The 14,308-nt window shown below is 47.7% G+C and overlaps 1 protein-coding gene across 3 annotated transcripts in view; it reads right to left on the bottom strand.

Annotated features, from left to right (window-relative positions):
* Window positions 1-19: 19 nt before the first annotated feature.
* svild (supervillin d) overlaps window positions 20-14,308 on the bottom strand; it is a 29,714-nt gene continuing 15,425 nt past the window's right edge. For all 3 annotated transcript variants that reach the window (XM_088284519.1, XM_088284520.1, XM_088284518.1), the window contains 24 exons: window positions 13,142-13,217; window positions 11,701-12,137; window positions 10,944-11,079; window positions 6,400-6,547; window positions 6,126-6,209; window positions 5,951-6,037; window positions 5,674-5,851; window positions 5,432-5,604; window positions 5,200-5,355; window positions 4,949-5,085; window positions 4,738-4,885; window positions 3,989-4,134; window positions 3,734-3,909; window positions 3,467-3,602; window positions 3,048-3,348; window positions 2,782-2,936; window positions 2,565-2,667; window positions 2,238-2,445; window positions 2,041-2,174; window positions 1,487-1,642; window positions 1,279-1,422; window positions 1,096-1,208; window positions 864-1,019; window positions 20-778 (listed from right to left, as the gene is read on the bottom strand). In XM_088284519.1, the coding sequence (XP_088140645.1) occupies window positions 692-778; window positions 864-1,019; window positions 1,096-1,208; window positions 1,279-1,422; window positions 1,487-1,642; window positions 2,041-2,174; window positions 2,238-2,445; window positions 2,565-2,667; window positions 2,782-2,936; window positions 3,048-3,348; window positions 3,467-3,602; window positions 3,734-3,909; window positions 3,989-4,134; window positions 4,738-4,885; window positions 4,949-5,085; window positions 5,200-5,355; window positions 5,432-5,604; window positions 5,674-5,851; window positions 5,951-6,037; window positions 6,126-6,209; window positions 6,400-6,547; window positions 10,944-11,079; window positions 11,701-12,137; window positions 13,142-13,217 (3,775 nt within the window). In that variant the 3' untranslated portion in view covers window positions 20-691. The remainder of the gene's footprint in view (window positions 779-863; window positions 1,020-1,095; window positions 1,209-1,278; window positions 1,423-1,486; window positions 1,643-2,040; window positions 2,175-2,237; window positions 2,446-2,564; window positions 2,668-2,781; window positions 2,937-3,047; window positions 3,349-3,466; window positions 3,603-3,733; window positions 3,910-3,988; window positions 4,135-4,737; window positions 4,886-4,948; window positions 5,086-5,199; window positions 5,356-5,431; window positions 5,605-5,673; window positions 5,852-5,950; window positions 6,038-6,125; window positions 6,210-6,399; window positions 6,548-10,943; window positions 11,080-11,700; window positions 12,138-13,141; window positions 13,218-14,308) is intronic.

Raw genomic sequence — 14,308 nt, 5'->3', positions numbered from 1 at the left:
TGTTTTATCTTTTTTTTTTTTTTTAAACAAACATTTTATTCACGCTTGTTTTCATGTGCCCAAAATGCTAAAAACTGCCATCCATATATATTTGTTTTATACAAAAAAGAAATCATATTGCAGAGAAATAATACAGTGGTTAGGAAGTCATGCGACAGACATATAACATGTTTAAAAAAAATGATGAGCAAACACACACACACCAACACTCACAATTACATACAATTAATACTTTTGACGCAAACACTGTTGGCAAGCATTAAAAAAAAAAGAGTCTCATTTGGTCCCAATGAAGCAGTTGAGTTACTCAAGATGATTAAAAATATCCTCAATTATTTACCACCCACTAAATGACACATTAGAAAATTGTAGAAGCACAATTGTCGGCTTTTTGCAAGGCCTCAAGTGACAAAAGAGGCAGCTCGCTTTCTTCACCAACGACAGTTGGGGAAAGAAAAATGAAATAAAAAAAACAAAAAACAACAATTTGATTAAAACAATACAGTGATTGTATATTACATACTAAGAGAAGAACAAAAAAAAAGGTTAATTCAAAATTGCACATGATTAATTGGCTAAAATTAGCATTAGAAAAGTCTATACAGAATTGTACATTTCTTTTACAAAATGAGGGGATATTTTTTTCTGGAATACAAAAAAAAAAAAAAAAGTAAAACGTTTTATTTTTTTTTTAGAAGAGCCCCTTGCTTTTCTTCAAATTCTTCTGCTTCCAGTTTGGCAGCGCGTTGAACTCCACCCGACTCATCTCCAGAAGTTTCTAGACAACAAATTGTGAGCCGAATGTTACAAGTTGGCTGGACGTAAATTTGATTTGATTTATTTATTTTTTTCCACTTTCCCACCTTGAAGTCCTGGTCGGAGAGATAATCCTCCAGGCGGAGAGGGTCCACTCCGTCGGGCAGTGGCGACCCGGTGAGCTCCTTGATGGAGTATTGGAGCTTACTGAGCTTGGACAGCACCTCCTTCACTAAGGTCACTTTGTTTTTGGAGCCCTCAGTCTGGACAAACAAACAAAACAAAAAAATGCAGAAAGTGTCAAAAATTGGATTTGCAACGAAGAAACTAAATCGTCACCTTGGAGGCAATGCTGGGGTCCTTTTTCCAGTAAGGGAAGATGTTGGTGAAGGTGAGTGGCTCACAGCCTGCCATGACCAGATACGCCTGTGGGGGGCGCCGAGAGCTCTTTTCTACAAGTGCAGTAGTGGAAGACTATTAAATGCATATCTCTAAAAATACATCCAAAGATTGTATGCTGACCTTTACAGTAGTGCAGTGCCGTTTCCATGGCGCACTTCCTCTCGTTGTCCCAGCGCATCTTTGCCGAGCCAGTGCACTGCTCCTCCTCAGGCTGCCAGCCCTGCCACAGGTACACCTCCATGCGGTTGTCCAGCAAGAAAAGAGCTGCAACGAGGGGAAACGTGAGCAAACGTGAGGAGGAGCACTCAGACGCGGGCGGCGGCCTTACCGGGCTGCTGTGCCGAGTAGAGGTTCTCCTGGAGGAAGGGCATGGCCATGACTCCCTCCGTCGCCCTGGCGGGGTACAGGTGCTCCTCCCCTTCGAAGACGCCCGAGCTGGCGCTCAGCTGGAACAGCCGGGGGGTGTAATTGTACTTGCCGGGGTCTGAAAGCAGCCGACGGACGAGCCTTGTAATTCAATGCTTATGTTGTGAATTGGAGAAATATTTACTGTAAGTCCCAACCTGTGAGGAAGTCAATTTAGGAGCCAATGGAGAAAAAAATAAATAAATAAAAAATGATGGTCAACGGCTATATTGCTTTTTTTTTTTTTTTTTTTTTTTACTGTATTATGAACCCATGCACATTTTGTGGTTTGGCATCGTAAATGTGTGATGTCACGCCATTTTGACTAAAATTTAACTTTCCTTCTGGTATTCTCTGTATCTACAGTACTTTTTTTTTTTTTTGTACTGTCGGGATGTTGCGCTGCGCTCTTTCCAAAGCAAAATATGTGACTTGGCTCAATGCAGTTTGGGAAAGACTTTGGCGGAAACGCGAAACCTTGAAGCATGCAGTCGTAGGCCTTCCTGTCCTGCAAGCCAAGAACCTTCTTGAATTCCGCAGGCTCACTTCCTTCCTCTATCTCCTCAACTTCCACGGCGCTGTCGCTTTTCAGGCCCAACTCAGACGGGCAGCTGGAACGGAGCGGAAAGCGTCAGTGGGCCGTGTCGGACCGCGTCCACGTGCGCACGTCCTACCCTTGGCACAGTCGCTCTACGGCCTTCTTGGCCACCTGCCTGGCGCCGGCTTGAGCTTTGCAGCCGTGCCACATGTAGAGACGAGCTTCTCGGGCGTGGAGCAGCACGAGGGCGGCCCGCGAGCGCAGGCTGGCGCCGCTGCACTCCACCTCCTGCAGCATGGCCTCCACCTCGGCTTCTCCGCGAACACAGAACAACCGCCAACCTCCTGCGGGAAACGGAAAAAAAAAAAGATTACGCTGGAGCAGAGACGCTCAAGTGTGGCACTTTGGCTCCCTCTAGTGGTTGATGAAGGATTCACAGTAGATTTTCTGTTGGCCGTTTGACCTGAAGTTTTGACCGCGTCGTCTCGACCGCCCTTATGGATGATCAAGCCACCTTGGAAGAGTTGGAGGAAGCAGGGAGGCTCTTTCCCCTGGCTCACCAGCACCTGCAATCGAGCACATTTCACAAATTCATCCCTCCATCCATTTTCGAAAGCGCCGATCATCACGAGAGATCCTTTTTTTTTTTTTTTTAATTTGTGCGGGCGGTCGAGACCCACTTGCGAGCCCCTGAAGCTGCCCAGCTCCACCGTCTTGAGCGCCGACGTTCCCTTCTCGCTGACGCTGGAGCGGAGGCCCTGCCAGAAAAAGCAAGCCGTCCTCTCCCTGCCCGGAACGCCGGCACTCAGCTCTCCTGGTTTTTGCCGTTTCCCCACTAGAGAGCGAGAAAAATGAGCGGATTCAGTGAGCGGTAAAGTTGGGACGTGGGTAGCTGCTGAGGCTGCGTAAAGAGCCCATCCCATTTTCAATTTGGGACTCGACTCACCAAGCGTGGTGATGGAGTACTTCCATCGGACGATGTAGGTGTCTCCTTCGTGGAGCTGTCCCAGGCTCTCCTCGGGCACCTCCTCCTCGCCGTACTCCTTAATATGCCAGGCGTCCACGGCCACCGTCGACAGCTCCGCCTGCCGGCCGTCTTCCGTCCGCACCACGCCGTGGCCCCGCTGGACGTCCACGCCCTCCAGAACCGTCCTGACCGGCGGCGGCTCGTTGTCCAGCAGCGCGTTGGCGTCGCACGGCTGCAGGTCCAAGTCGGGCGAGGAGCCGGCGATGGAGTGGACGGGGCTCTGAACAAACAAATAGAATTATTAAAAAAAAAACAAAAAAACAGGATTCTTACCGACAGACAATGAGCGACCTCTGCGTCCAAATCGGAGTGAACCCGAAAAGAAAATCCGCCCGCACCTTGACTTCCTCAGCGAAAGCCGCCTCCTCCTTCCTCCTCTCAGCCCAGTCCAGGAACTTCTCTCGGAACAGGGACGTCTCGTTGTGTTCCGACAGGCGGCCAAACAGAGTCCAGCTTGGGCGACCCTCTCCTTGCCTGAACGCCGAGTGGACAGTGAGTTAGCCGTGTTCATGCTGGTGTGGCGAGCACTTGCCGTAATAGCACCAGAACACCACTAGGGGCAGCAAACACTCGTGGCTTCTCAAAGTCGGGACGGCGTCACTCACGGTGGCACGTCGCTGTTCGTGCAGGAGGCATCTAAAGGGTTGACCCTGCAGTCGCTATAATCGTAGCTGCCGCTGTACAGCTGTTTGCCCAGTTTGACGGCAACCTTCCGGTCTCCCAAAGGCACGTCTTTGCCGGTCCACACGTACACCTCGCCGCCAAAGTCAAACACCAAAACCTGAGGAAGGCGGAAACGGCAATGAGAGCGAAACCAACCGGACAATTATCGGAGTGGCGACCTCATGCCAAGCGCGTACCTCTTGCGAATCGAGCAAGGTGACGCTCGGGATGGAGGCCCACGCGTCTTCGTGAGGCACCAGTTTGTCTCCCTGCAGTCTGTAGACCCCGTTGGAGTCCAACACGCCGCTCTCGTACAGCTCATCTTCCTCCGGCTCTCCGGCCCCTGTTACGCACACGCACACCAGGGGGAGCAGAGTGAGCATACGTGCCGAGCAGCGGGGGGGCGACCAGACAAGCCTCGGGGTCAGGACGCAACCATGAAGCTAAAACGCTCACGCTGAGAACCGGCCATCCTCACAAGCTTCATTAAGCAGCAGAGGTGGGAGTCGCTCACATACGTCGGACTAGTGAAGCTTAAAATTTGCTTCATGAACCAGTGGTTGTGTTTTGGAGTCCTCTAGATGGCGCTGTTGGTTTAAATGAAGGGTTTAAAAAATGCCAAGTCAGCCCAAATGTTGAACATCTACTGAAGTCCAAAAATACGACAACTGGTTCATGAAGCAGATTTGAAGCTTCATTTAGCCATCACGAGGTCAGACTCAAGTTTTAAGCAAGTCGCAAGTCACAGTGGCAAACGCCGAGTAAGTCCAATAAGTTAGCAGTCCCCCCTCCCCAAAAAACATTCCCGTCGTCGTAGTAGTATTCAGTCGTGTGTGCGACGATGTACGCAAATATTTTAAATCATCTCCGTCATCTTTCTTTTGTGACTCTCTTTGAGAAGCACTTTGATCCATCCCAAGCCGCCTTCCGACACGCCCGCGCGTACCCGCATATTGGCTCTTTCCTCCCAGCAGACTCCAGAACTCCTTGGCCCATTTGCTCTCGGCGTTGATGCCCTCCTCCAGCACCGTCACCTGGCAGGCTTTGCAACCGAGGTCCCGCTTGGCCTGGACGAAGGACGCCATCTCCGACGCCTGCAGAGCAGACTTGCGGCGTTGGCGCGCTTGCTGAGGTGACACTTGCGGGCGTGAGCTTACCTTTGCTTTCTCAATGACGTTGGCGAACTCGCCGCTCCACATGAAACAATGTTTGGGCGTGATGAGAAGGAAGCAGTCGCCGCTGTTTAGGGACTTGGATGCGGGCTCCACCAGGCGCACCTGCACATGCCTCCGACCTACAGAGACGCAGCCAAAATGATACGGAGATGATTTCCGTCAAATCACGAGGCGGCTTTCCATTGGGATGAGTTCCAAAAATTCCGCAAAAGACCTTCGCCGCAGTCGCTGACCTTTGATGCGAATGAGCATGAGCTTGTTGAAGGGCAGCGCGCTGTTGTTGGTGACGACGTCGGTCGACTTGACGCTGCGCAGGTTGACCTTGCGGAAGTTCTCCTTGCTGGCCAGGCCCGCCAAGGCCACGTCGGCCATGTTGGAGTGTTTGGCCACTAGGTGGACGCACGGCAAAGATGCGCAAGATCAGACCGTGAAGAGTTTGCGTTTCAATTAAGACGAATCTCTTACTGCGCTCCACTTGGATCCGTTTGGTCTCCACTTTGGCGATGTTGAGCCTCTGTTCCGTGTACACCTGCCGGATGTCGTCGCGTGCGGCCAGCGCTCGCAGAGGGTTCCTGGAGCCTTGGTTCCTCCTGTTTGGTCGCACGGCTCGCTTGTGCTTGGCCACCGCTGACGTGAGCCTGAGGCGGAAAGAACGCCATCCGTCAGTACGGCTTTCAAAGGGGACGTGGCCATTGTATCGGACCGACTTGGGCGAGTCGGCCTGGATCTGGCTCAGGTCCTCCTCGGTCACGATGACGTCATGGAGGACCGAGGGCGAGATGGGTCTGTAGAAGTTGCCGAAGGTCTCGTCATCGTCCAAGGTCATCACTTCTTTCTCGGCCTCTGCCGTCACTTCGATGGTGGACGGCTTGCTCTTGCTCGTGCCTGAGGGTGGAACGAGAACGCGTGGCTTCAATTTGGTTCTTGGAATTGATTTGTATTCTTAAATAAAAATAAAAAAAAGGACACGAGGAAGAGCGAAACCTTTACTGTGAAGTTTATCCAGGAAGGACTCAAGTTTGTCGAGCCTTTTGTCTCCTTCCACCTTGACATCCGTTCTACTGGAAATTTCTTTGGAGCAGAGAAATCAAACGTCGCCAATGTTTTAATGATATATATAATATTTGGTGGCGCGATAAGAAGGGGGAGTGTTTACTACCTTCTAGCGGCTTCACAGGTGTGGCGTTGGACTTCTTCATGGGGGTCAGACGGGATTCTCCCTTTCCTGTGTCGGTCGCTAGACCTGGTCAAACATGAAACAATAAAAACGTAGAAATAGTGCTTTGGCGCCCACCAGAGGTCAAGAAACTAAGTCAAAGTGAGGCGGGAGGAGCTTCATGAAAGCTAATCGAGAAAGAAGTGCTTTGCTGCCATCTTGTGGCAGCTACAAGGCAACAAGGCCTCTCCTTAAGCCGCAACTTCGGCAGCGTTACCTCTCTTGGCCATGCGTCCGGCGACGGTGAACTGAACCGAGTCGTTGGCCGCTCCTTTGCCTTTGCTCTTCCACTGCTCCTCTTTGTCCTTGAGGATCTTCATCCGGTCAGCCAGCGACATCTTGGGCGACGCATCCACGCTGGACTTCTGCTCACAAATGCAAAAAAAATAAAAATAAATAAAAATCACACTCATTTTGCATAAATAAACATTTTCTTACAGGCATACAGCTATAAAGGCTTTCTTCGAAAAAAAAAAAAAAAAAATGTTGCGGAACGTTCCAAATTCCTGCAGTTCATCACCCAATACTTCCTTTCGCTGATTAATTTCTGCTGCCCGAATCCCCTTCAAAAACAAATTAACAGCCGTTAATCAGCCAAAACTGCCGGGAGCCGAGTTTTGATAACCAACGAGACACTTCTTCACCTCTGAAGCGTTTTATCACCCCAAATGTCTTTTTACAACCTCACACGTCTTCATCATCTGCAACAACCTTCTCGCTCAAACAGATCCCGCAAAGTTGCAAAAGTTCACGTGTGCCAAATGTGAACACGTGAGTCACTATATTCGGAAGTGAGCGCTTCATACGTGACAGTCCGCAAGCACGCTTGTGTTGCTGCGTGGGAGTAACTGACAGTAATGAAAGACATTCGTCCGAGTCCGACTTGTAAACCGTTTTTAGCGCGAAGGCCAGACGGGCCAAGTTAAACATCGACAGATGTCTGCCGTATTTAAAAAAGAAGAAAAAAAAAAAAAGAAGTGGCGCTCCGGCGGTGAACGGCAGCCAAGATGATGTCAATGTGGCATCAGATTAGGGCACGTTCCCCCGCTCGGAAAAATGAGCCAATCTTGTCAATCTGACGTGAAGTGGATGTTACAACACAAGCACGTCTGTGTTACTAAAAGATCTTGTCAGCCTGAAATCCATCACATGCACTTAATAAAAACAAAACCACGGTCCGCTTGGGAATTTTATTTATTTTTTTAAATGCCAACCGTGACTTGCAATCACTTAATTCAATTATTTATGAGGCAAAAAAAATAATAAAGGAAATCGGGACCAGACCAATATTGACTTCATTTTAAGGTATCGAGTACTCCCCGGATGCTTCCGATAACAGCAATCGATACTTAAACATATTCTACACCGCAGCAGTTTGACACATCAGCGAATTAGCATCAGACCGAAAGGTCGGTTCACAAGATTTTGTCAGTGTGTCAAATTAAATATTAGATATGAAAAATACCAGAGGTATCGGCACTCAGTATCGGTGAGGATTCAAATACTCGTATTGGTGTCGGTCAGAAAAAAAAAAATTGGTCCGAAAAAACATCCCGACCTAAAAGCATAATATTTTTTTTTTCATATTTCACAGTGTGGATAAAACAATACTCGTTTGTTCAATTTGTTTTTGTTTTTTTTGTCATTTTGAAATAAACATTTAAACTGTTACTGGGCTTGAATTATTATTTTTTTAATTTCAAATGCAAGTACAATCCAGTCGTCAACTTTTAAGCACTCCGTTTGCATTTTTCATTTCATGTCGAGGACGGAAGACGAATAACCGTGAAGGGTGGGGGGGGGGGGGGGTGCGCGATGCAGCTGGGAGGTCAAAAGTTTAATCTTGGCAGCAGTCAGGAAGTCACCAAATAGATTTACCGTCGTCGTGAGTCAGCCTCGTGATCGCGCCTCGCTGATTTCGGACAACTTGGCGTGAATGGAGCTTGGTCAGCGAATGAACCGGCTTGAGCAACACGGCGAAAACTGGCCCAGTGTGTTTTGAATTTATGCGCAAAAAAAAAATAAATCAAAAGGTAAAAGTGGAAACAGATTTTCAGGACTGGCGCCAAAGAAATACATTTAATCAGAACGACACACACGCAGTCGCCACAACACTTGACCTTCGCATCAAAGCGAGTCTTTTTTTTTTTTCTCTTTTTTTCGATGAGCAAGCACTTTCTGCATTGAAAGCACATTTGAGGAATCTTTCCTAATTAACCCCCAATTTTTGTATTTTTCGTCGTCATTCCACCTAAACATTTAACAATCGAGACCTCCACAAGCGGCTTGAGGCTTCTCGGCGCGTGACGGTCGCATGGACGTTAATGCTTCGCGCACGCTTGCAGAGTGCCGACGCGTCTATCGGCAGCCAATCAAAGAGGGACAGCTGAGAGTTGATTTTTTTTATCATTTTCCTCAACCCACCTTTGAACAAAAATCACTTGTGTACGGAATTGATTTCAATCAAAGTGCCAATTTTTGCTTTGATGGCGGCACCTTTTTTTTTTTTTTTTCTAAAATGGAGCTTTAGGTTGAAAATTTTGAAAATGGCACACGACTTGTGGTGGTTTTGGTGGTGGTGGGGGTGGGGGGGTACTCACCTGGAGACACTGAGAAAAGTTGACAGGCAGGAATCAAAGTCAGAGAAAGAGGTTGAGTCTGGTGGGAGGGAGGGTGCTACAAGATGTGAGGGGGGGGGGCAAAGAGGGAGGAAAGGCGGCAAGAGAGGAAAAAGTGGGGAATGAACACGGGAAAACATTAGAATGGAACAAGTGCGAGAACAAGGACAAGAGGAAATCAAGGGGAAATGAATGCACACTTTTTTTTTTAAACATTTAAACCAGGCGTGGGCAAACTACGGCCCGGGGGCCACATGCGGCCCGTGAAACGTTTTAATCCGGCCCGCCAAACCTGACAAAAATTCAATGAATAAAGCTTGTTAATGTTTTTCAAAAACATATATTGTGGTAATGTTTATGATTGAAAATTAAATTAATTTTTTTCTCCGATGAGGTGAGGTGACCAAAACACTCCATCCATCTGCTCCTCTGTCAAATTTTAGAAGCCATTGAAGCCCGCCAATCAAAAAGTTTGCCCACCCCTGCTTTAAACTGTCAATGTTCACATCAGAAATGTATTGATTTTTTTTCTTTCATTGCATTGCACGCCGAAGGCATCTTTATTTCATTAAAGTATCCAAGAGTGAACACTCCGGGGAGATTTGCAGCAGAGCATTTGTCTTCGGGCGACTGTTATCTCTGAAGTTGCACACTGCGCAGACGATGTTTTGACAGGCCGGCCGGCCGATCGCTGAGTCATAGCTCGATCTTGAAGGAATTTGACGCACTTCCCATGTTCCCCAATCCACGTTTTCAATTCATTTCGGCGGCGGTTGAAAATAAATCCCAGAGACGTGAACTCCAACTCAACTCAAAATGTTGTTTAATTCAACAGCAGGTTCGTTGATGACGGCATTACGTAAGATTTGTCGCCACGAATCCGGAGCTCGAATGAAAATTCTCCGGCACGAGAGTGGCGCGGAGGTAACAGGAAACATCTGGAGGTGGTCGGGGGATGGACGCGAGGTGTTCCGAGCATGTTACGTTTCCCGGCTCGGCCACACGTCAAGGAAAGAGCAATAAACGTCCGCGCCGCGTGGGCAAAACGAGCCGCAGATGAGGCAGGAGAGCCGAACGAAAAAGCGGAGTTTTAGTTTTTTTTTTTTTGATGATATTGAAGTTGCACTTTGGAGAATTTTTTTTTTTTCTTTTTTCTTTTCCAATAATGCATACATTTAACACAATCATCAAAGACAATACAAAGATTAATTAGACTCAAGACTTTTTTTTTTCTATTTATATTTCACAATAATGCGTCATTTTTATTCATTTAAAAAAAAAAAAGTCGTAAAAATGCTGGTGTTGATTTTATTAGACTGGAACGAATGAACAGCCTTCCCATTTATTTCAAAGTGGAGCGTTTAGAAGACGAAATTAATTTGCGGGGGAATCATTTCAGAGCAAAAATAAACTCACAAGTCAAGACATGACTGTGATCATAAAATTACTTTTGCTGCTGGACCTTATAAAGTCAACGTTTGTCTCTTAATTAAGAGAACAGTGCAGTCTTTGTCGGCCGAAAACTAAACTCGGACAAACCGATGCGCTGTGATTAGGCTGCCTTTTATTTATTATTTTTTTTATTTATTTATTTTTTTTTACCATTCCACCGCTGGCTTGGACGGAAACCAGCCCGACTGTGAACAAAGCCGTGCGTTTGCACCTCCACAAATTCGCTCACTGGCCGCTTTAACACGCAAGCCTATATTCGGCAAGAAAGCTCGTTTTCGAGCTGAGAGGCGAGTCGAGGGCAAAAAAAAAAACAGCAGGGGGAGCAAGCGCGACTTTGAAAGGCTCGCAGGTGTGCCGGAGTTTTGTTTGCACAATGAGAGGCCAGCTAAAATCTTGCATGTTTGGCAGCAGACTCCCAAAAGTCTTGCACTTCCCCAAAGCCCAATGAATCTCTCACCCTCCTGGAAGCGGCTCAAGAACAAAGCACATTTCAGCCAAGTCGTTACTTTTCCCACACAAAAGGTGAGGGGAATACACTCGTCGACAAAGCTGACACGGCAATGCTCAGGAGTTCTTTTTTTTTTTTTTTCCCACTCCCACTTTTTAAGCTGTCTACCCGATAACGAAATCTAAGCTCGCAGCTCTTGTGATATGTAGACTAAGAACGAAAAAAAAAAAAGGGGGGGGGCACCTTTTTCTTCCAGGCGTTCTCAGCATCGTGGAGCTGCGTGAAGCGATCGGCTAGCGATGTCTGAATGACTTCCGACGGTTTGGGCTTCTCGGTCCGTTCCCTTTTCTCGCCGTCACCGCCGCTGACCTCTGCAAGTCTGAGCAAAGACGACAAAAGCGCGTCAAAGTGAGTCACGTGCGTCGCATTACCATCACGTACCGATATATTTCTGATCATTAATCGCCATCGTTTTCCTTCCGCGATAATTATCGGCATCCATTTGGGCTCAAGTTACCAAGCAAGGTTCCTCCTACGAAGCTCAAACTATTCGGGTCAAGGGAGAACATTTTCCAAGGACCGCCCCCACTCATAAAAACGCCAACTCGAAGCCACAGAAACATTTTGGCCTGAATATTCACAACCTGACGTTTTAAGATTTAAATGCGCCATATTTCCATATCACACGCTGTGCCTCGTTTTCATGAACGAGCTGCGATCGAGCATCTCAAACTACGGTGAAAAACTACAGACCGTCAGTGACGCTTCAAATCTGCTTCATGAACCACTTGTCGTATTTTTGGACTCCTGTAGATGGCGCTCTCTGTTCAACATTTTTGAAAAAATACAACAACTGGTTCATGAAGCAAATTTGAAGCTTCATTTTCGGACGGCTGCATGAGGCCATCACGGCCGTGGCGTGAATGTAAATTATTTTCCAGACCCGCTGCTACGCGATGTGTCATTTTACGGCGGTTCATTTCGAGAAGCATTCCGAGACCTCTGCCTGATGGACGAGCCGTGGCTTCCGTCCAAGCTGTCCATCTCCTCGGTGGACGTCACGTCCAGGCTGCCGTCCGGCGAGGGGCTGCGCATCTCCTCCAAACTGCCGCTGCTGCCGCTGCTGCGCTCGCCGCGTCGCCTGAAGTCGCCTCCGTCCGTGACGTCGTCCAGGAACGAGTCGTCGTCTTTGTCGTTTTCCTCCTCCTCCTCGTCGTCGTCGTCGTCGTCTTCGACATCTTCCTCCAGCTCCAGCTGACGGAGATCCTCGGCGTCGTCGCTCTCGTGGTGGCTGAGCGTGACGCTGCTCTGCCGGAGCGGCGTGCACTCGTGCGCCGAGTTCTCGCTTTGGTCGGACTCCACGCTGGTGGAGCGGCTCTTCTTCAGGATTCCCTTGATGCCTCTCGGCCCGGAGTCCTGGCGCTGCAGCGAAGGCGTCTGCGGGGCGGAAAAAAAAAGAAAACCTTTTTTTTTTAACAGTTAAAGGAACAGTAAACAAAACAATGTCGTCTGCCTCTTTGCGTGAGTGACTCACGGCTGTTATCATGAGTTTCTGGGTTAGTGGGTTACATCAACGAGGTGCCGGGATGGGATGGAAGGGGGGGGGGGGTTGTTTTGACACCAAAAATGTTAATGTGGGAAAATGCCTGCAGCCTGATAGGAACGTGGGAATCACATTTCACTTTTTTTTTTTTTTTTTTTTGAGTTTCAATGGAATTTTACAGTATGAATTCATTCTATTTTATTTAAAATTTTTTTAATTTAGCGCAAAATCACAAATTGTCTCAAGGCTATGAGGAATGTTGCATGCTCCGTTTGTTTGTGTGGCTGCTCTGCGTGTTCAAGAAAGCCGCTGTCTGAAGGTTTTCAAAGCAACGCTAATTCCCGCTAGCCTGCCTATGACGTTTCACATTATGACGTAGCACGAAGCTAGGACATCACACCATCTTTTTGAAACGACACTCTGGCCTCGAATTTGGAGAATTGTGCGAGAATGGATGACTGAAGAACAAACGCATTAAAACACGTCTTAAGAATTTAAAAAGGTTTTCATCAGATTTTCACCTATGGTGCATTTTTCAGGAAACGGGGGTCCACTGTCGTCAATTAAAAAACAAACAAACGTGTTTTTCAACATGCAAAAGATTATATGCCATTAGCGCAGCCGGGAGCACAGCAGGCGTCCTACCGGAGATCAAAGGTCACAAGCGAGATCTGATTTACGAGCTTTAAACGTGAGATTAATGTTTGCCATAAGAAGAAAGTATGCGATGACGCTCCACTGGAAGAATGCGCGCCTTCTTCCAAATGACATATCCGCGCCATAAAGAACACTGCGTACATCAATCAAGCCAGCCAATTAAAAAAACAGAATCCGCCGAGGGCCTGGCGATGAAAACCATCGTGTGCAAGTTAAAAGGAAAATGCGGGGAAACACCGACCTTTATTTCGTCGGCCGCTTCTCGTTGCTCCTTCAACGAAGGTTCTTCCACAGTGTCTTCCTCTTCCATTTCTTTGCTGCGGAGAGAAATAACACGTTGGCTGTTGTGTGCCCAATTTTTATGGAAACATCGCTGCCTAAACATGATGACACACAGGGAAACTCGGCAAAAGGGGGAGGGGGGGGGCGCTTAAGCCCCCTCGTCTGCTATCACAGCATCTGTTATCTGTTATTAAGGTTTCCTTCAGGCTTACAGAAATTCTCCATCTCAACTCCACTAATGAATCGCTCGATGCGCCGCACGAACAGTAATGGGCGCTCGTCAATGTCAGCGCAGGAACAGGATGACTGTAAACAGTCCTAATGAGGACGAGAACACCAGAGCAAATCCTGGCATGTCTCCCGGCTCATTGGCGTCCCTTTTGGAGTGTTTTGGAATTCTGCAATTCCTCAAAGTCATAAAAAAATAAATAAAAATAAATAAATAAATTAATGGTGAACGCATGAGAAAATTGGCCGAAATTCTGCGTTTTTTTTTAAACCCAGCCCAAATGGCGTAATTAATAACTAGAGCTGTTCTGACCTGACAACCTGAAGAAAAACAACAAGGGGTACAGTGTGAGAGATGGAAACATTTTGGTGACAACGTCGATGACTTAAATAAATAAATAAATAAATAAAATAGGCCTTTAACCTTCGTTAAGGACACACTTTGCTGTGCAAAGGTCAACGTGCTAAAAGCTTCGGCTATGCCAGCCATTCAGATTGCGATCACCATGGCGAGCGTGTAAAGATCAAATCGAGAGCGTGGCACGAGAAGAAGCTCGACAGGTCGGTCCGGTTGATTCCGCCTTTGGCAACAATATGCAAAAAAAAGCAGCAAGGCTCATTTTAGGGACCATTGAATGCACCTCTTCCCCGACAGCGAATCGCATTTTCCCGCCGTATTGACGACGGCAAAGAGTTCAACGCAAAGGTTGCTGAAAACGTAACCGTTTCTGGGCCACTGGGCTTGGCCGAGGTCCAGGCGCTCGGGGTTATTCGCTCGAGACGGAGCGTTCGATGGCCTGGAATGACCTCCGTTATCTGTTTGCGCGGCCGAGTTGGTGTGTCAAAGTGAGCTGCTGCGTTCTGATTGGACCACGCAGCGAAAACTGGGCGAAAGAAA

The sequence above is a fragment of the Idiotropiscis lumnitzeri genome, chromosome 20, assembly GCF_059441095.1.
Source record: "Idiotropiscis lumnitzeri isolate Australia: NSW breed Sydney's pygmy pipehorse chromosome 20, RoL_Ilum_1.0, whole genome shotgun sequence".
In the NCBI taxonomy this organism is placed as follows: domain Eukaryota; kingdom Metazoa; phylum Chordata; class Actinopteri; order Syngnathiformes; family Syngnathidae; genus Idiotropiscis; species Idiotropiscis lumnitzeri.
The sequence above is the reverse complement of the archived record's forward strand: the minus strand, read 5'-3'. Positions and strand labels throughout refer to the sequence as shown.